A 21,584-nucleotide genomic window follows, 5' to 3' on the forward strand; every position below is an offset into this window, starting at 1 on the left:
GGACAATATGTAAGGCTTTGCTAGCCAAGCCAGTTTAAAATTATTATCCCTCCAGCAAGAACCAGATAAATATTTTCTAGTGCCTATGTCTGTACTGGATTAGCACTGTTATTGTTTCAGAAATATGTCCTCAAGTAGGGCAGCTTGCTAGGGAGAATGCCTGATTTATTCATTTTAAAGCTGGCCTGTTGGTGTCGGACCAGTTCTGAGACCATAAAGATGGAAATTTCAAGCAGAACATCTGAAAGACTGGAATGTAAATTATCATGGTGGTGAATCAACCAATTAATGCCAAAGTACTTGAATTTAAGCCAGTGTAATCCCTGGAGCTGCTTTAGGAATTTCACCCTCTTTCTTATTACCCATTGCTAAGGGGAAAACTGAATGTGACATGAGGAGACCAATGATTCAAACATAGAAACATAGAACAGTAGAGCTGGAAGGGGCCTATAAGGCCATCAAGTCCACTGCAGGAATCCACCTTAAAGCATCCCTGACATATGTCTGTCCAGCTGCCTCTTGGATGCATCTAGTGTGGGAGAGCCCACGACCTCTCTAGGTCATTGGTTCCATTGTTGTACTGCTCTAACAGTCAGGAAGTTTTTCCTGACATTCAGCCAGAAGCTGGCTTCCTGTAATTTGAGCCTATTATTCTGCATCCTGCAGTCTGGGATGACTGAGAAGAGATCCTGGCCCTCCTCTGTGTGACAATCTTTCAAGTCTTTGAAGAGTGCTATCATGTCTCCTCTCATCTTCTCTTCTCAAGGCTAAACGTGCCCAGTTCTTTCAGTCTCTCCACATAGGGCTTTGTTTCCAGACCCCTGGTTTTGAAAAGGTTTTGAAATCAATCTCTTGCTGGTTTTGAAAAAGTTAAATGCAGCCATGGGGTTGGGGGTCCAGATTAAAGCCATGGTGTTGAACAACAGGCTTTTGGGCCAAATCTTAGGGGAAATGTAGATATTGACGTTTGATTGCATTCTGGTTCATGTACAGGCTTGGTTAGTGTGAATTTTGGAAGTGTACATAACAGTGTGAACACAATGAGTTTCTCCTCCATTCCTACTACTATGAATGTAAATTTGTTGGAGGAGTAGAGTGACCACTTGTGAGTTGCCAAAAAGGAGCACAAAAGAGACACTTCTGTGCATGAAATGTGCATATGCTAATTTAAATGTATACATGCAATTCTAGACATGATCATCACAATTTAAATAGAAATACAGCACGTCTCACCATGGTGAGGAAGATTGGGACCTTTGAGCTTTGCTTAGCCTGCTGTCCAGATGCTGTTGATGAGCAAGCTCTAGGCTCAGCTCTTCCTTCTAATGGTTCTTTATCTTTAAACCAGACTTGGACTGGACAAATAACCCTTGAAATAGAGGACATCTTCAAAATAGAGGATAGTTCTCTGGTAGCCCTTCAAGTAGAGGATTGTCCTATGTAAAGAGGACACAGGGCCACCCTAAATCATGCTGTAGGAGAGGAAAGTGTACTGGTGAGCAGAGAGGAAAGGAGATGGCATGCAGGGTAGACGAGTTTTTTTGGGGAAAGAAATGGCGGGGACTTTACAGGTACTGCAGTATTGTGCTTTTAAGAGGAAGAGCAATGATAAAGAGAGGGACCATAGAGGATAGGATGGAGGAGCCAATATAAATAATCAGGATGCAGCAGTATCCTGTTTATCTGAATGACTTCTTCTACAACAGATTAATCAGACTGATGCTCAGTTCGTGGTCTACATTGCGCCCTGGATAAGTTTGACTGCTACAACCCAGCATGCTCCCACACATGCAGATGCGTGCATGCCATCCTTGACTTCTTAATTCCACTTTGTAAAAGTGCTATAGCTGGTACTTCGGGCAGGTCAATTTGGATGGCGTTCATGATTTCCAGAGAGCACTCTGTGACCTGAGAGTGACCCCATGCCTTGTGATGACTTCTCTGCCCAGGAAAACAGAGCAGCAGTAGCTGTGCAAACCAGTACAGAAAGTACATTGCGGGGGACGGAACTTTATGATCCTATATAAACAGTTCTCCCAAATATACAGAGGTCTGATTTATCCTAGTGTTTTAGAAGCAGTCATCCAGATAAACGGGATACTGCTGCATTCTGAATATTCATCTTGGCTCCTCCATCCTATCCTCTACACTCCCTCTCCTTATGCACAATCCATCTCACACACATCAGTGTCCATAATACTTACCTTTCTTCCCAACTTAATTCATTAATGACGCCAAAGTGATCCAGGGAAAAGCCCTGTTCCTCAAGTGCTGCTGTGAAAGGAACCTGGGCTTTTTAATGCCTTGTTCTCATTGTAATCTTGGCTATTATGATCTCTCTTCCCTTAGTCTCCAGGAGACAGAGGGTCCTTGAAAAACAGCATAAATTGTTGCAATCTTAGCAAGGGGGAAAGGGCAGCCTGGAATTGGTTTGAATGCTCCTCATTTTGCAAGTGCAAGGAAGAGCTAATAAAGAAAATGCAGTTATCTCAAGATTGGATAACTTTTTTTCTTTCTTTTTTTTTTGCCTGAACATCCTAATCAGCAAATTAACTGGAATACTGTGTTCCTCGTTGTGCAGAAAGTCCGCGCTTCTGTCCCATGAATAATACAACCACTAGGCTCTTTTTCCGTGATTGGTTGCATCACCCCTCCAGCCTAACCTCAGTCACCTGTTCCTTGAGCCCATCAGCTGCCTAGCAAAACCAAGGTCCTTGAAGTGTCATATTTCAATACATAATGCACTTAGAACTGCATTCTCAATAGTACACATTGCCCATTCTCTCCCTTTCCCATTTCTTTCTTCCTTGTTATTTTTGTACATCAGCCCCCACCCACCCACAAATGCACCCTCTTAACAAGGTCCCAGCTGCCTCTTTAGAAAACAGCCTTTATTCCCTTCTGCTTCGAGCTCCAATGGTTGGTCTGCTACTGCTACAGCCTGCTAGATGATTTGCGTTCTTTTTTTAGCTTGAGTATCCTAATTAGCAAATTAACTGGAATACTCAGGACCCAAGTACTTGAAGGGCCCCAGTACAAACTAGCCCAGGATTTAAGACCAACTGAGGAAGCTTTTCTTGGTGGTGCCTTTGAGGAACATGCCCTGTGGCACGACCAACATGGCAGGACCTTTTTGGTGGGAGCACCTTTGTTATGGTTTGGTTCTTGAACATTCTGAGAAGTGCCGTTGGTCACCCACCTTCCTTCCTAGCCGAAATAAGAGCTCCTTCATACTTCACGTAGCAAACATGCTGGCCATGGCTACATCTGCTTTCCCCCAAAATAGACATCTGAAAACAGCAACATCTCTAGAAGTTCCATATGCTGGGAAGTAGCAGCCCACTGATGCTCTTTGGCAAATCCCATGGGATTTGTCAAAAAAAGAAATTGATAAGGGAGAAAGCACAATGATAAAAGGGTTAATGAGTGAAATATATAGAACATTGCTTGAGAAAGTGTTGACGGGCACCTCAGGAAAAATGGTTTGGGAAACAGATTTGAAGGTACAAATAGGACAGCAGAGTTGGGAAGGACTATGGAGACAAAGAGTGTTGAGAAATATGTCAGTGAGAATAAAAGAGAATTATTATAAAATTATATGGAGGTGGTACCTAACCCCGGTTAGATTAAATAAGATAAACAAGCAGCATTCAGCAAATTGTTGGAGAGGTTGTGGGGGAAAAGGAACATATTTACATATGTGGTGGGAATGCAAATATGTGCAAAAGTTGTGGAAGATGGTGTTTTCTGAGATGGAAGAAATTGTTGGAATGAAGATAGAAGAAACACCAAGAGTTGCATTACTCTCACTATATGAAGATTTAAAATGTAAAAAAGAAATTAAGGAATTGATAACAAATTTGCTGACTGCAGCAAGGTTAATTGTAACTAGGAACTGGAAGATTCAAGGTGATTATTGTATTGAAGAATGGTATAAAGAAGTATGGGATATTGCTATAAATGATAAATTGACATGTAACATTAAAGTGAGAAGAGGTATAGCAAAAACGAATGATTTTGAGGAAATTTGGAAACAGTTCCTAATATTTGTGTTTTCTAAGGGAAGTGGGAAGCCACCAGCAGAAGAGGTGTTAAGATTTTGGAAACAGGAATGATCCCGAAGGGAAGGGGGAGCACTTGTTGGATTGTGTTGAAGTATGTTGGATTATGTTATGGATAAAGTATTATATGTTAACAATTATATATTCAAGTAATCTGTTATGTATTGGAATTCTTTTTTTTATTTTATTTTCTTCTTTTTGTATGGTATGTTAAACTGTTATGTTGGTTTGTATTTTATGTAGTAGTTTAATAAAAAAAAAATTAAAAAAAATCCCATGGGATTTTAGGCTTGCATGTTTGCGCTTCACACTTTATGTGTTGATTGTAAGATACCCATGTAACAAGAGTGTTGTTTGGGATTTGTATCACTAACAAAGAGGAGAAAATGGGACACATTTGTGTGTTCTTATTTCTATGTGTAGATGGGGATTTAGGGGGGGAATACTATAATTTAAATAGAAATACAGTGCATCTCACCATAGTGGGAGAGTCTGTGACCAGGTGAGCTGTGGGCTTCTTCAGCTCAAATGGTAACTGATGGACAAGTTCAAGGCCCCTCCTGCCCCTTCTTAGGATTCTTTACCTTTAAACCAGACCTGGACTGGACCACGCTTCTGGAGGACACCCTCAAATAGAGGACTGTCCTCGGCAAAGCACAACAAGTGGCCACCCTAGATGTAACACCTGGGCAGCCAAGGCAAAACATGGTCACCACATTGTCTTGGGTACCAGACACCACCTCGACCAGCCTTCACCAACCTGGTGCCTTCTAGATGTGTCAGCGTAGGTGGTTGGGGATGATAGGAGTTGTAGTCCAACACATCTGGAGGGTGCCAGGTTGGGGAGGGCTGGTCTAGACCCAGGCAGCATTAGGTATGTAAACTTATAACTTGGTGGCAAATGCTTCTCTCTTGCCTGTTTTCTTCTTCTATGTCTACTGGCAACCCAAATTGTGCTTCGGATGATCTCTGGGTAAAGCTCTGCAGAATGCCAGACATTTTGTACTCCAAATACTTTCAGCTTTTAACACCTGACACAGGGAATTTCTGTCGCTAGTGAGAAATGATCCCACCCCAACCCTCTCTCTCTCTCTCTCTCTCTCTCTCTCTTGTTTTCTGCAAGGCCTAGCTGCTCTGCAGTTGCTCAAACCCTTCTCTGACTGCCACGGGGACATTAAAACTTCAGCAATTTGCCTCTCTGAAGACTGACTTTGGTTCTGTGCCTGGAAAAACAGTAGGCGAAATAGCACAACCTTAAATTCTAACATGTGTAAGTTATACATCTAATTTCCATTTCCAAGCAACGTTTCTCCCCAAAAAGACATGAGGAAAAAATTACCATCTGCCTCGGAATATCTCAACGGAACGTTTATCTCCCAGCCATGATAACTACGCTAGAGTAATTCTGCCTCCACGCCTTAACAAACAAATTTAATGTTCTCAATTGGAAAATCCTTCAGGCTTGTTCACCAGATGGGAATCTAACATACAGTCATAGTTTTCCCTTCACACCGAAAGGGCTCGATTCTTTCAAAGCCATTGAGGGCACAATCCTTCCTCAATGCTGATGCACCCAGTGGCAACGCCTGCATGCATATGTAGTGTTAATGCATACAGCTGCATGTACAGAATTATTGAGAAAGGAATGTACGTGCAAACAGCTCTTCAGTGCAACCAGGCATCCCATTTGTGCTCAAGCGCCCTATGCAAATACAGTGTAAGTATATAAGCTTAGAGCCCTTTCCCATTCACAAGGCCGGGGCTACCATTAGGCCAACTAGGCAGCCGCCTAGAGCGCAGACCTCAGAGGGGCGCAGTACTGCCTTTAAGAGTCACTGTTTTATACAAATTAGCTGTTTTAAGGGGGGGAAACATAATAAAAAGAAAATATAATAGTTCAGAAAGTCTTCTTGAACAGCTGAATCGAAGTTCGCAATTTGGGGGGATGGGGTGCAAGCTCGCCTTGCCTAGGGCACAAAATCGTCTGGCACCGGCCCTGCCCATTCACACTCAACATGTGGCCACTGGGGAGAAAGCACAACAGTGAGCATGTCAGCATTTGAGGGTTTGACCAGTGGTCTCATGCTCAGTGTATGTTTGAATGGTCTTCTATGACCGAGGGGTGTCTAGAGCAGTTTCCAGAACGAAGTGGCATATAAAAATGTTACATATAGAGGAGAAAGTGTGTGAGAGAGAGATAGGGGAAGACAGATGGGGTTACAGAGCATGTATGGAAGGACTGCAAAGCTGAAACAAGACTCAAGGGCTCTCTGATTTTTTACTATCACCAAGAGTGATGCTATTTATGGTTTGTTAGACTTTTTGAATTATTATTATTATTATTATTATTATTATTATTATTATTATTATTATTTGTCTCATTTGTCACTCATGGTGGTTTTCCTAGATGAAACCAAAACTCACGGAGTTTTGGTTGATAATAACAAATTATAAGGAATGCCAACAGGCATACAACTGCATAACAATTTTACCAATTAAATCAGACAGTAGTAGTATGAAGATTCAAAATAATGACTTCTATATGATAAAATCAATTAGAACAATTCAAACATACAGATTTGTGAAGTTGACAAAATATCAAACAAATAGTCACTTTTTTATGATACTTTAACAGAAAAATTATAACAACAGACTGGATATTGTTGATGTACTAAGTTATTAATTATTATAACAGGATTCCGGTTATCTTTCCTGTTTCATCATTTCAGACTTCTTCGGATATGCAATCTTTCAGATCGCCGCATGCCATATAGCCGTGGGGTGTAGACAGAATATAATACTCCCTAAATAATTTCCAGTTGTTGTTATACAATTGTTATGCAGTTGTGTGCTTGTTGGCATTCCTTATAATTTGTTATTGGTTTTCCCAGATGGACATGATGTGCTTTGCCAGGTCACACTGTCTTTTACTGATTTTTAACAGTGTATAATATGTTTTTAATCAGTATTTTATGTATTTCATGCTTGATGTTGTTCTCCGCCTCGATCCAATTGGAGAGGCGTGTAAGAAATATTATTATTATTATTATTATTATTATTATTATTATTATTATTATTAAGCATGCTTTAAGCATGACTGCTTTCTGGATGTTGGTGTGGATATATTGTGGTGTTGTTGTTGTGATGATGATGATGATGATGATGATGATGATGATGTTTGATGATGATGATGCAACAGTAGTAGTAGTAGCACCCCAGCAAGGGTTGGCCATGCTCACGGGTCACAGAACAGTAAGCATCTCTTGCTAGAAGGAAATAGAAAACCATGTGTCTGAAGGTGGGATGGGTAGAATTGAGTATCCCGGAAAAGGGAATAGCAGGAAAACTGAAAAGGAGCATTGTGCATTGCAACTTTCTTTTCTTTTCCTTTTTGCAGGCTTCATATGTGGTGGTGGTGGTGGTAATAAGCTACTTTATTTAATAAGTATGAAAATGTCAACTATAGAAAATAATTTTCTTTAAAAGAATATGAAAAGGTCAAGCCATATTTAAAGATGGGTGGGGGTTTTTTTAATAGAAAGTATTTTTTTTAGGGGGGAAATGAGATCCTGTGGACTCAGTCTTCAACCATGCAGTTCCTTCCTATGGATATTATAACACTCAGGTTTTCATACTGAAAATAAAATGGAAAACCAACCAATTTCTTCAACTAAACTGTAGTTGGACAAAACTTCCATGATTCTCATGTGTCAGACACTGATGAATATGCACCATTTAGCTTTTGAGGGTGGGTGGGGTTGTGCCAGAGTCAATGATGTCACAGTATTGATCTAATACTGATCTAACAGCTGTCTTTGCATTTCAGGGAGTCCCCAGTGGATTGCAGTGTTACCAAATGCAACAAGCTGGTTGGTGCTGGGACAGAATCCAATCCCTTGAATTATGGCACCTACATGGATGAGAAGAACGGCCCTCCACCCCCCAACATGACAACCAATGAGAGGAGAGTCATTGTTCCAGCAGGTAGGAGGAACACCAGTTTCCTGCATATCAAAGGGAATTTGGATATGTTTTTAGACTTGGCAAAATCTGCTCATGGATGCAAGGTGAACTCTCTCATAATGGAAAGATACTGGTGAAGGAACACTATAGGGCCTGTTAAGATGAGAAGGTGTTTGTTTGAGGATTTCTATGCCCCACTCTTCTCATACATATCCATCACTCAAGGCAGCTCACATCATTTTAAGAATGGGGAAGAAATTTGTTGAAATAAATGGATACTAGCGGACCTAATTTGCAACCAAATTAGGTTGCAAATTAAACACAGTCTCAAATGCAATGTGTAGGATCTACACTACTGCTTTATAATGGTTTATAATGGTGTTGAGAACTGTTGGAGCCCAGGACACACTCCATATACCATTTTCAAAGTGTTATATCCTGCTTGGTGTAGATCTGGGTCTACTCTAAGTATGCCTGAATCTCAAATCAACCCACTGATTTTGCATCAGTTTATTTTTCAACTTTGTGCAACCACTAGATTGTAGCACAAGGTGGGAAACTTCAGGAGATCTGGGGGACATTTTTGTCCCCCAAGCCCTCCCATGGACCCCTCCCGCAGGTGGCAAACATGGAGGTGGGATTTAAAAATGGTGTCCTTAACTACTGTGGAGTACCCAAATGATTAAAAAAAATGGCTTGTTTGACCATTTTAGCACTCTGTAGCAGCTATGGAAGCAATTTTGTTTGCAAAAAAGGGGGTGAGCATTTTTGGGGGGTCCCCTGTATTTCAGAGGAGCCACAGGCCACATATTACCCACCCCAGCTCTAGCAGCTAAAATGTGCAACCTCTTCTACTTTGCCCGCTAGCATAATGTTGGATGCAATCTATTTTCTTTTCAAGAATATATTTAGTCTAAAAAACAAATGCTCTTCTGTTTTTTCAAGTCAGTGGAAGACAGGCTTGCATCATTCATTTGCATCATAAATGAATATAGCATACAGAGCTGGACACAACCCTTCAACAGTGTGCAATGAGAGCGCAGAGTTGATGCTCAGATAGTGATCCTTTGTTTATCCCCATTTTTTGTTTCTGTGGTCATATGGTGCAGAACCTGGAGCAGAGGTTGGTCCACTTCATACAGATCTTAGGGGCTGTCTACATGGCACCATGTTGGTGCCTCCTCCCCCTGAAACCCCACGCTTTCCATCTCCCAGGGTGGCATCAGGTAATCCTGATACTGAGCAAGGGGGCTCTGGATGGCATTCTCATCCCATATTCCACTATAGAGTGTCCTGCTCGTGCCCTTCACTCCCATTACACGATATCTCTTATCTGCCCACGAGTTTCCACCTCTCTCGCTTGTCTTCTCCTGTTCTTGCTCGCTGCCCCCTATGCCTGGAATTCTCTTCCAGTGCATCTGTGCACCACGATGTTGATTCAGTTTTTAAATCTCACTTGAAAACGTTTCTTTTTTCAAAGGCTTATCAACCGTAGCGTGATGATACCAGACTATATTTTAGTTTTAAGGTCCCACACTCTAGCTGGCGTTTCCCCTTCCCATCCTGTCCATTGTGTTTTTAGAATGTAAGCCATATGGCAGGCTGTCTTGTTTTGTTTTATTCTGTACAGCACCATGCGGTAGGGTCTTGCTATTTACTGTTTTACGCTGTACAGCACCATGTACATAGATGGTGCTATATAAATAAATAATAATAATAATAATAATAATGAACATTGGTGGCGCTACATAAATTATTATTAATAATAATAATAATAATAATAATAATAATAATAATAATAATGGAGCCCAGCCACTCCCATCCTTTTCCTGGTGGAAGGCGACCAATTCTGGGGCACCTTCCACCAGGCACTACACCTGGATGGACTCCAGATTGGCCTGAGAGTGACATCAGTTGTCAGAAACAGCATATTAACGTTGCTCCAGTTGGAAACATCTGGGTAAATCCCTGACATTTTCGAACCGCAGCTTCACAGGGAAGCCTCACGGTGGCTGTGAAGCTGCACTGCGTCATCTAACCAACACAGTGCAGATCTGTTTTCTCAATGTATAGACAGCCCCTTAGCCTCTGTAGTTGTTTGAAAGGAGCTTCTAGTCCTCATAGCCATATAGGGGACTTCATACTATTACTGTCTCTTTGTCCTCCTACCCCTCAACATGGCAAGAAGAATACATGTTGCAAATGAAGTTAATAAATTGTAATAATTATTTAGAGGGTAGAAATGAGGACAACACAGAGGGAAAATGAAGGATATACTCATAATATATTCAGCTTTATTTATTTATTAATTAATTACAGTCGCCTTGCGTTGTTAGATAAGAGTCATGAGGAAAATAGCGCACAGGATGTAGATAAAACTGCAGACATGCAATGAAAAGCAGCTCTATCAAAATAGTATTCTAGCCTGATATATCACCCCCACCCCACTCCCAGGGAAAGCACAATACACTTTACAGAAACCTTGTTAAAGTTTAAATATATAATCATATATAAACTCTGTGTGTGTGTGTGTGTGTGTGTGTGTGTGAGACAGAAAGAACGGAGTATTTAACAATATTTTTTAAGCTTAACGTTTCGGCTTCCACCCTCATCAGTAGCTGTGCTGTTAAATGAGTATAAGGAGAGACAGTATGGAATGCCTGTAGATAGAAGGTCTTCAGGAGAGAGAGAAAAAGCTTAGCTTTAAAAAATAGTTCTATTAGTCATTCTATCTTTCTTATACATTTTACCTTAAGACTGACTGCATCTGCAGTGAATCCAGAGATTCCTTGTTGCTTGGACCAGATCTACACTACTGCTTTAAAATGGTTTATAACAGTAGTGACAACTGTTGGGGCCCAGGACACCACACACCCTATACAGTTTTCAAACCATTTTCAAAGTGTCATATCCTGCTTAGTGTAGAACTGGCTGTTGTGACACTTTACACCAACCATCCTCTCTCTCTCTCTCTCTCTCTCTCTCTCTCTCTCACACACACACACACACACACACACACACACACACACACACACAGAGGGAGAGAGAGAGAGAGAGAGAGAGGTTGAGAGAGAGAGAGAGAGAAAGAGAGAACAGAACAGAACAGAACAGAACAGAATAGAATAGAATAGAATAGAATATTGCAATGAAGAAGGGGGGAAGCCATATGGCTGAATATTTTCTTGGAAAATATTATTCTAAAGCTTTGCAAATACTGTCCATCCCCCCACCCACCCACAAATGTATTATTCATAAAATGACCTTCTGTGGTACATCAAATTTGACAAAATAATATTATTCCAAATTATTATATAGCATTGTAGAAGTGCGTTCATTTTGGATTTGTTTTTTCCAGTTAGCTGCAATGGACATCTTTCCAGCAGTAATTGAGTTACTTCCAACTCAGTCTTTTCAACCAGCCATTTAAAATAACATCGCAATACAATTTTAAGAACCCTAGAAAAGACAGGGCATGCCATCTCACCATTCCCATCCAGAATAATGGGGCAAAAAGACAATGAGTTGGGTCTAAACCTGTCAAACATACTGTTGAACCCAATGAAATCAATGGGACCCCTGGGAGTGGAGAATGGGGACAGAATGATGGACATGGCTAACGAAAACAGACATAGAAGGTCAGGAACTGCTTCCCTAGCTGCATAGGAGAAGGAGAAGGGGAGTGTGCAAGCCTGGGAGGAGGTGCAGGTCTTTGCCATAGTGCTAAACCATGGTTTAGCATTACACCTACTGGCCCCATTCAGAAGACACCATGGTTAAAGCCCTGGTTTATGTGGCTTTAATCATGGTGAATAAAGCAAAAAGCCTAATTCACCATGGTTAAAGCCATGGTTTAAGGTGTCTTCTGAATGGGTCCATTGTGTTATGTCCACTGTGGCCACTGTAAACTCTTGGGGGAAAACATTGTCAGAAAAAAAGAATAGTTTGGGGAGCAGGGACCATAGTTGAGTGACACAGCATGTGCTTTGTGGTTAGAAGGTCCCAGTTTCAATCCCTGGTATCTCCAGTTTAAAGGACCAGGTCAAAAAGTGATGCATGATGGGAAAGGTCCCTGCTAGAGAACTTGGAGAGCCACTGCCAGACACAGAAGGCAATACTGGGCAAGACAGACCAACAGAAAGGCAGCTTTCTATGTCCCAGTCTTAGGATAACTTCCGAAGTGGGCAGGTCAGCACAGTTCACAGAAAGGAACTCCACTGACCTGTCCTGATTCAGAAATTAGCATTCCTTCTAGTTTCTGGGGTTATTTTAAGAGCCAGAAATGCCCTGTTGCACAACAGATTAGTGACGCAGGCAAAACAGAACCTGTGGAAGCCGAGTACTGCCCAATGTAGTCGGTATCCTATGCCCCTCCAGTCTGTGTGAAGGACATACAGGGTTCCCTGGTGAAATCGCCAGGGATAACAGCTCTCTACTTGGGTCTTAACTGGCAGTTAATATGCAGTCATGAACTGAATCGTGCATCTCATCCTTTTTCCATCTGTGTTGACTCTGCAGGGCGAACATTGCAAGCAGAGAGTGAGTGGGTGGGAGTAAAAGTTTGTTTTTGTCAGTAGAGTCTGGAAATATGACTCAGACATATAAAGCAAAATTGTCTGAGTGAGAGGAGGTCATTTTCATAGAATTTACTACTTTCTGGAGCTCAGCAATAAACATCTCTCCAAAAACATTAATAACCATCTGTACAAAATTTGTAATGGGCTGACGCACGGGGCCAAAATCATCAGGACTGGCTGGTTGTAGCTGCCTAGCTTCCGGAGACCTGCAAGGGCAGTTTCAGAAAAATAAAAGAACAGAGATTTTAAAAAAAGGGTGATGTGAGTGGGTCAGTATGGGGCAGGGAGACTTCAGATTGGTCAGATCTACTTTGATGTTGTTCTTTCTTATTAGAAGCCCAAGATCTTCCAAGCAGAGCCAGATGTAAAAAGCAGACACTTAGAATGGGAGATCAGAGTGCCTATGAGCACATTCTGAGCCTAGGAATTTGTCTACAGTACCAAAAGTGAGCTGAGCTCACAATCCTTCCACAAAAAACGTCCGCTTCTTGTCACTCCAAACTTTCTTCTTCTTCTTCTTCTTCTTCTTCTTCTTCTTATTATTATTATTATTATTATTATTATTTATTTATTTATTTATATAGCGCCATCAATGTACATGGTGCTGTACAGAGTAAAACAATAAAATAGCAAAACCCTGCCGCATAGGCTTACATTCTAATAAAATCATAATAAAACAATAAGAACAACACATGTTGTTCTTCATTATTTTCAGGAGCCTGGGGAAAGTCAGTTAAATAACTGAGACTCAGACCCCGTCCTCCCACCCGACCCCCACTGTTCTATTGCAAATCACCCAAGGGTCTACCAGTACATCCTGATTCAACATGGTGCTGCTTAGGGTTAGCAATGCTCCCCTGTGCACTTTTCTTGGTGGCCATCAAGGTGCCTTACCCCTCCCAGTTTTTAAAAGTATCAACACATTTTCTTATCGGCAGCTGGGAGTGCTGTGAAATAGGTTTTTACTCAGCTTTGGGGGCATGTTACTTGTCCTTTGTCATGCCTCTGTTGGCAGCCATTTTGTGGTGCTGCCTCCAGGGCAGTTTATATATATATATAAAAAAATTGTCAAATTTGCTCAAGGCCCCAAAAGGTTGCCTGCCCCTAGTGTGGACAATGGAGAGACGTTGAGAGAGGCAGATAGAACAAGGACCTCCTCGTACATATTTACCAAGCTAGGACTGTTGGAGGAAAATTCTGAGAGTGCCTTGGACTGCAAGAAGATCAAACCAGTCCATACTCCAGGAAATGAAGCCAGACTGCTCACTTGAGGGAATGGTATTAAAGGCAAAACTGAAGTACTTTGGCCACATAATGAGAAGACAGGATACCCTGGAGAAGAGGCTGATGCTAGGGAAAGTGGAAGGCAAAAGGAAGAGGGCAAGATGGATGGATGATATTCTGGAGGTGACAGACTTGACCTTGGGGGAGCTAGGGGTGGCGACAGCCGATAGAAAGCTCTGGCGTGGGCTGGTCCATGAAGTCACGAAGAGTCGGAAGCGACTGAACGAATAAACAACAACAGGACTAGAAACTGGACTGAGATGCATTCTGAGTGATGGCTCCCCCTCCCGGCCCCTAGCTTTGGAATTCTCTTCCTCTGGAATCCCACACACACACACACACACACCCAGTCCCGAGGCCAGAGCATCACCCAGAAGCAATGTTTTTATTACAATTGGCTTTTGATGGCAAGGAATCGGAAAGGTACAGAATGGGAAAATGAGCACATGTTGTTATCTGGAGCCTTTGTGATGCAGCAGGCTATAAGTTGAATTAAATAAATATTATTAGGGGGGGAATAACATTTTAAACGATTTTCAAAAGCAGAAACCTTGATAAAGTATTGATTGGTTTTATTCTGTGCTGTTTTTATCTGTGTGTGTTTTCCTATTTGTACTGAATGTTTTTAATGTATTACACACCACCTGGAGAATTTCCGTTATTAGTGGGTGGTTTAAAAGTACAGAAAATAAAATAAATGAAATGCTACCACCACCCCTTTTCTTCTGACAGACCCCACATTATGGTCCCAGGAACATGTACGTCAGTGGCTGGAGTGGGCCATAAAGGAGTATGGCTTAATGGAGATTGACACCAACTTCTTCCAAAACATGGATGGAAAAGAACTGTGCAAGATGAACAAGGACGATTTCCTCCGGACCACTTCCCTCTACAACACAGAAGTTCTGCTCTCACACCTCAGTTACCTCAGGGAAAGTAAGTGGTTGCTTTGCTCTCTTTTCTTGTTGTATGACTGGCATATTAAATGAGTGAATGAGTGAGTGATGTGTTTGCCTTGGTTTGTGTACAGGTTGACAGCCCTTCTTCAACTGCATCCTTATTCTGAGACTCAGAGGGTGTCAACAAGAGAAAGGGCTTTTCTGGTGGTGGCCCCCTGGCTTTGGAATGCTGTCCCTAGGGAAGCTCACCTAACCCCCACATCACAATGTTTCCAGCATCTCGCTAAGGTTTTTCCATTGTCTCTGGCATTTTATGTATTTTAAGCTGCCATCTTTTACTCATTTGCCAGGGGTAAGCTCCATTGAATTTCATGGGATGTACATCTCAGTAGACACCCTTGGATTTGCTTCCAGTGACCCCCTTTCCATCCCACCAATTACGTTGGCCCTGAGCCGCCACGGCCCATAGTTAAACCATAGTGTAGGGTTTGCATGTAACGATAACCCATGATTCAACAACCATCCATACTCAACCCAAATGGTCATAGATTTGGCAATAAACTCCAGTTCTGCAACCTTCTAGCCTGCCTCCCAATGTATTTTGCTTGGGTGCAGTTGCTTTGCAATCATAAATTCAACAATGTCTCTACTGTGTCTTCTCTCCACCCACATCTGACTTGGCACTAACATTTCCACACTGTTTTTCCCCTGCCCCATCATGATGCAATGACTCGCAAACATGCAGTGGCGCCTCTTCCCTTGCAGCTCTTCTGCTTTGCAGGGTGGCCTGTTGGATGAGCCTGCGGGCCGTAGGCTCTGTCGTCGCCTCGCTGACTGCTGGCATCTTTGGCTACAGTTGGGATGCTTTGACAAATATATAGAAGCCTTGTCCTCATTAAGCCGTGCTCATAGGCCAAGCATCCTACTGGTGATGACTCCCTTCCAAGCAGCTGTTCTTACGACCGCCTAATGACAGTCTGGTTTCTGGATTTCTGGGTAACTCCCTTGTGGCGTAACACCTTTGAAGAGAATTTATTGTTTTTCCAGAATTAATTTCCAGTGGATTTTTTTGTGTTGAGTCTCTGATCTACAAAAGGCATTCAGGGAGATAGCTCTTTCTATTCGAAGTTAACTCCTTACGGAAGGAGTTACGGACACGTTAATCTACTGGAGTGTATGAGCAGCAATTTGGTTCGAGGCAGAGAGAGCAAGAATCCCGGATGAGCTGCTTGCATAGGGGATCAACCACTTCCTCCTTCTGCCTCAACAGACTATTTTGCCATGCAGTGTCTGCCTGTCTCAGATGGTTGAGCCATTGAGAGTTAAGCTGAGGGAATGTTTACGCATGGCACCAGTTAACAGAAAACGTACAGCGATTTCATACGTTAGTTACTGGGAAGCAAGATGTGTGTTGTACGGGTGCTGACAGTTTGCCACTAGTTCATTGCCAGAAATAATCCTGGATGTGCTCCTCCTATAAGGTCTGCATATGACAAGGAGCAAATCAGCATTAAAAATGAATGTTGGAAGAGGCAAGTGTTGTTTACTGCTGATTCACCTGTGATGCTTGAAAAAGATGCCAAAACAGGAGCAGAGTGTGGATAGTTGGGTCCTCCTGAGCAGACCTTGATGCCTAGAGTCCCAAAGCATGGTCAGAAGACACGTGCTGAAGCTAAGCAGGTCTAGTTCTGGTCAGAGATTGGAGGGGAGACCACCTGGGAACCACATGTAGAGTTCCACCATGGAAGACAGATGGGATATAAATCTAATAAATAAATAGAGTGGACTTTTGAAAATCAGGATTCTCTGTTCATGCTTGCTTATTGCACACAAACACACACACACACACACACACCTTACAGGAGTGAGCTACATTTCTTTTTGCCCATGGGATAAAAATAGCTGGGATGGGGAGAGAATTTTCAGCAAGAAAAAGATCCCAGGGGGAGGAAGAGGAAATGAAGTGTTAAGAAGGTTTTTCCTCTGTGATTCCATTTTTGGTTTTTCTAAAAGAAAGAAAGATCAAAGAAGCCCTAAATCTCAGATTTATTTATTTGTAGTTTGGCCCTGACTTCTCACCAAAGCAGGGACGGGGAATGTGTGGCCCTATAGATGTGGTCAGATTGCAATATCCATTCTCCCTCACAATGGTCATGAGGGCTAGGGCTGATGGGAGTTGTAGTCCAGCAACATCTGGAGGGCTTCAGGTGAACAGAGAAGTGAATTATTTCACTGCTGAAATTACTGCTGCAGTCAGGGCTGGTACCAACAGTTGGCATCCTTGGGCAAATGACAGGGCACCAACATCCTGGAAGGGCCCACCTTTATTTTTCTGGCCCAGGGCTCTGAGCAGAGGATTGCTTTGGGGAAGAGTGAAAAATTCACATGGAAGCTAGAGCCAATTATTCAGAGGGCTGCCACTGCTCCTGCCTGCCATCATGCTTGCTCAAGAATGACATATGCAAGGGATTTTTGGGGTGTTGTTGTTTGTTTGTTTGTTTGTTTGTTTGTTTTTAAGTGTGGGATTATGCCAGACTCACAAAGATCTTACCCAGAATCTATTTTCAGTATCAGGACTCAGACCTTGGATGTAGGGAAATAGTAAGGCAACAATTGCACTGAACATGTGCAAACTGACACACACACACACACACACACACACACACACACACACACACACACACCAATATAATGCCAATGAGCCTCCACGTCTCTGGAATTAGGGGTGAAAATACAATTAGACTGGGGTGTGATTTTCAATTTTTTTCAGGCAGAATTACACTCCATCTCTGCTCCTTTAGGTTTCGAAAGCCGCCCAAAAAGGATTCTAGGATTGGCTTTTCCGTCTGCCTCAATGCCCTTTTAGTCTTGCTGTCTCTGGTCCCCCCTTTCTCTCCTCTCCTCTTCCCTCCCCTCTCTTTTTTCATTTAAACGTCTTAATAGGAAACACATTTTTCTTCCTTTTCTGGTGTTCCCACCAGAAACCTCAGACTGTCGGGCAAAGGTGAGAGAACGTTGAGCAATAAACTTGGGGCAACTCTTTCCCTCTTGGCCGCCCGGCTCGGGTTTTTCAGCCGAAAGTGGCCCTCACTTTATCTGACAAGTTTGCTGAAACGGTAACTTTCTCTCCCACTCCCCCACCCCCCACCCTGCCTACCTCCCATCTCCCCAGCCCAATTCAATATGCCAGTCTGCACTTCCAACTGCATAGCCAGGATGTCTTGTCCCTTGCGTGACTCATTGGTGCTAGTCGTGCTGAGCTTTGAAATCAGGATCCATTTTCAATAAGCCAGAAAAATGTGTCAGGCTTCAAATATTTCCCTCACTGATATTTGAGAGGAACAAAGTCAAACGCACAAAACACCAGGAAGATAAGGTATCTGTGCTCTTTATAAACGTTGTCCACCCATTTTGTCCCATTTGAGAGGCAGACATTCCAAATTGTACCTCAGTCCTGTGTTTATGTCATGTCGCTTCCTTCACCCCCTGAGTAAAAAGTAGTTCAGGGCAACCTCCTAAATTCGCTGTAACTCACAACGGCTTATTACCTGATAAATATCTTAATATTTTAAGTTGTCAGAGGATTCTTTTTTCTTTTCTTTTCTTTTTTGCAGTGGATCCATACGTCACCTAAACATTCAGAAATTGTACAGGCCACCCAGGACTATACCATTTCAGAAAATGGGCATGGGGAATTTCTATATTTTCAATGCTTCCCCATGTAAATGAACAAGCAAACCTCTCTCCACAGCCATGAGATTCTTTTGTTGTGCAGAAGTATTCAAATGTGTGATCTCCATTCTGAAAGTGGTACGGTCCCAGGAGAGCTATACCAGTTGTAAATATTTGGAACATGTAGAGTAGCTTCAACAAAGTAATCTTCCGGAATTTGTTTTGTCCATTTTATTTGGAATGGAAAGCAAAACAAACATATGATGTCTTCAGTTATAATCTGTGTATTTAATTTTACTGTAGGTTTAATTCTATTTTAACTTTTGTAATTTATATTTATATGTTTTAATTGTACATGTTTTAATTTTATAAACTGCCTTGAGTCCCAGTACTGGGGAAAGGTGGGGTATAAATAAATATCATCGTCATCATCACCAAGCAGATGAACCTCACTTTGTATGAGTTAGAATAGGCCTTAATATTCTACAGGCCCCATTCAGACAACACTGTTAACCATGCTGGTTAAGGGATTTGGGTTAAACAGCAGGGTTAACGCTGTCGTCTGACATGCATTTTCCTTAACCAGGTGCCTCCGCTAACCACATTGTGGTCAGCTTCACTAAACCTGTTCTGCAGCAGGGTTAGCAGCACTAACTTTGGCTTAAGGTGTCTTATGCGAAGCAGCTGTGGTTAAGAGGCCAAAATCATAGAGTTGGTAATATAGAGCAGCCTAAATAGCCTAAATTGAACAACTACCAGCTCTCTTAGCGCAAGGGCTGATGGGATAAGGGGCAGAGCATTCAGAGGACTCAGGTGCTTGTCTAACTGCTTTATTGTTAGCGTGTGGTTAAGAAAGCTGGGAACCGGACAGGGTTAACGGTGTCATGTGTGAGCATATGGCTTGTGGTTAGTGCTGCTAACCACATAGAAGCATGGTTAAGCTAACCACAGGGCCCACAGTGAAGCCCACTGGCATCGCTAGGCATGGCCCCGCCACAGTGCTCTCCTTTAGCCCCTGAGGGAAGGGTCTGTGCACTGCATTCCCCCTGAGGGGGCTGCCTCACAGCAGGAGGGGGCACCATTTGAACCTGCCCCCTTGGAGTACTTCCCTGTGCCTTCAGACTGTATCATCCGCAAAGCTATCTGTTGCTTAGGGAAGTCTGCCACCTCATGACTGAAGATGATACTGCAGTCATTGAACATAAGGACATATTAAAATAAATGTAAATTAATTGATGCATTAAAAAAATGCAAAGATGCACACTCCTAGGGTATCCTTACTGTGTGCATGCTAGTTTCAGGTATCTAAGTTTCATTGTGTTGGTGCTGCGGCACTAATTGACAGACAGACATCCACTTTTTTATTATAGAGGTGAGGGCTGTGCAAATATTATGGGATGCATGGTGAACAGGAAGCATTGGTTCTTTTTGAAATATCACTCCATTTCCCATTGCAAAACTCCTCCTTTTTGTATTGGGCTTAACCCCTTCTCCTTCTTTCTCCCAGGTAGCTCACTGCTGTCTTACAACACCCAAGCCCACACGGAGCCATCCTCTCGACTCAATACCAAAGAAGGTGAGTTTCTCCCGCCTGCTCTTTACCTGTCCTATTAATCATTTGTCTGGTCCCTTCAATGTGAAAAAAACCCCAACAAATAGAGAACCAGAACTCACTTTGGACGTGAAGCAAATGTTTTCTCACCTTCAGGTTGTACATTCTGAACCTCCCAGTGTGGCTTTGCATCTGCGTGCTAGCCTAAGAGGAGGACGGAAGAAGATGCCGATTTGCATACACTGATTTGTAGGTAGATATGCAAATTTGGAAACTCCTATAATTTAAATAGAAATAAAGTGCATCTTGCCCTAGTGGGGTAGATTCTGGCTACCTAGGTGCCGACTCTGTTTGCTGCCCAGGTGTCATTAGGCCATGTCTTGGTCCTGCTCTCTTTTCTTATGTCATTGTTGTTTTATTTCTAAACTGGACTTGAACTGCACAGCCCTGGACTTGGACTGCACAAGTATCCTACTTTACGGAGGAGTGTCCCTCTGCAAGGAAGGATATCGGGCCACCATAATGGTAGCCATCTGGGCCTTTCCTTTTCATTGCCTTCTTCCTCTTTCTCTAGGTCTGCATTACTACCATACCAAAGTTAAGCAAAAAGCCAAAGAAATGGCTGTGCCACATCTTCAAAGGCCGCCACTCGGCCATTTGATTGGATATAATGACCATCCACATGTGTAGTGACCACCAAATTTGGAATAGTCCTTTCCCTATAACGGGTGCTAAATTAAAGGACCTGATCACTCTAGGCCAAATCCTATTCTTCATCTCTACTGCCCTTTCAGATGTTTTCCATCCTATCTCCTCCAGAACAGCCTTCCCAACACAATGCTCTCCAGATGTTTTGGACTTCAACTCCTATCAAGTCTAGCTAGTATGGCCAGTGGTCAGGAGTGCTGGGAGTCATAGTCCAAAATATCTGGAAGGCTTTTTAGAGAGGTGCTGATCTTGGAATGTCTGTGCCATCCCTTCTGGATTGACTTTGGGGGATGAAGAATTTAATAACAGTCATATTTTGGAAGTCGATATTGATAAGCAGATAAAGTGTTGAAGGCATAGTTTCCTAACATCATTGTATATACTTACAAATACAATACAATATCTGCTTCTGTTGGGGGGGAATGTTTGGTCTGAAATCCTTAAAAATGTTTGGTCTGAAATGTTTGGTCTGAATGTTTGGTCTGAAATCCTTAAAAAAAAAAAAATCCAGCATTTCTTCCAACCATTGTCTTTTAGCCCCTTCCTTAAAAAAATGAAATCCAAAGTGTAAATACATGTGACTGCATTTGCTTTGCGTTCATGCTTTCCTATTCATCCCTTTCATCCCATTGCTAAGAATATAGTTTGCATCTCTTTGAGGTAGTGACCTGGTGGATGGGTGGGTGGGTGGGCGCATGCATATTTTGCTCTGTAATGCACCCAAGTGTGTTCACTTCCAGAACAGGTAAGCGAAACGACCCATTGATTCTGGGGTGAAACTGGAAAGTATAATAACATCAAACTTAAGAAGACATCTGCTAGATCTGACCAAAGGTCCATCTAGGCCCACATTCTGTTTTACAACAGTGGC

At 42.4% G+C, this 21,584-nt stretch overlaps 1 protein-coding gene across 3 annotated transcripts in view; it reads left to right on the forward strand.

Annotated features, from left to right (window-relative positions):
- FLI1 (Fli-1 proto-oncogene, ETS transcription factor) overlaps window positions 1-21,584 on the forward strand; it is a 117,555-nt gene that overhangs the window by 74,943 nt on the left and 21,028 nt on the right. For all 3 annotated transcript variants that reach the window (XR_010026035.1, XR_010026034.1, XM_063139125.1), the window contains exons 3-5: window positions 7,888-8,045; window positions 14,615-14,818; window positions 19,961-20,029. Coding sequence is in view for 1 of the 3 variants with exons in the window: in XM_063139125.1 (XP_062995195.1) it covers window positions 7,888-8,045; window positions 14,615-14,818; window positions 19,961-20,029 (431 nt within the window). In the remaining 2 variants the exon portion in view is untranslated. The remainder of the gene's footprint in view (window positions 1-7,887; window positions 8,046-14,614; window positions 14,819-19,960; window positions 20,030-21,584) is intronic.

This window comes from Elgaria multicarinata, chromosome 12 (genome assembly GCF_023053635.1).
Source record: "Elgaria multicarinata webbii isolate HBS135686 ecotype San Diego chromosome 12, rElgMul1.1.pri, whole genome shotgun sequence".
Taxonomy (NCBI): domain Eukaryota; kingdom Metazoa; phylum Chordata; class Lepidosauria; order Squamata; family Anguidae; genus Elgaria; species Elgaria multicarinata.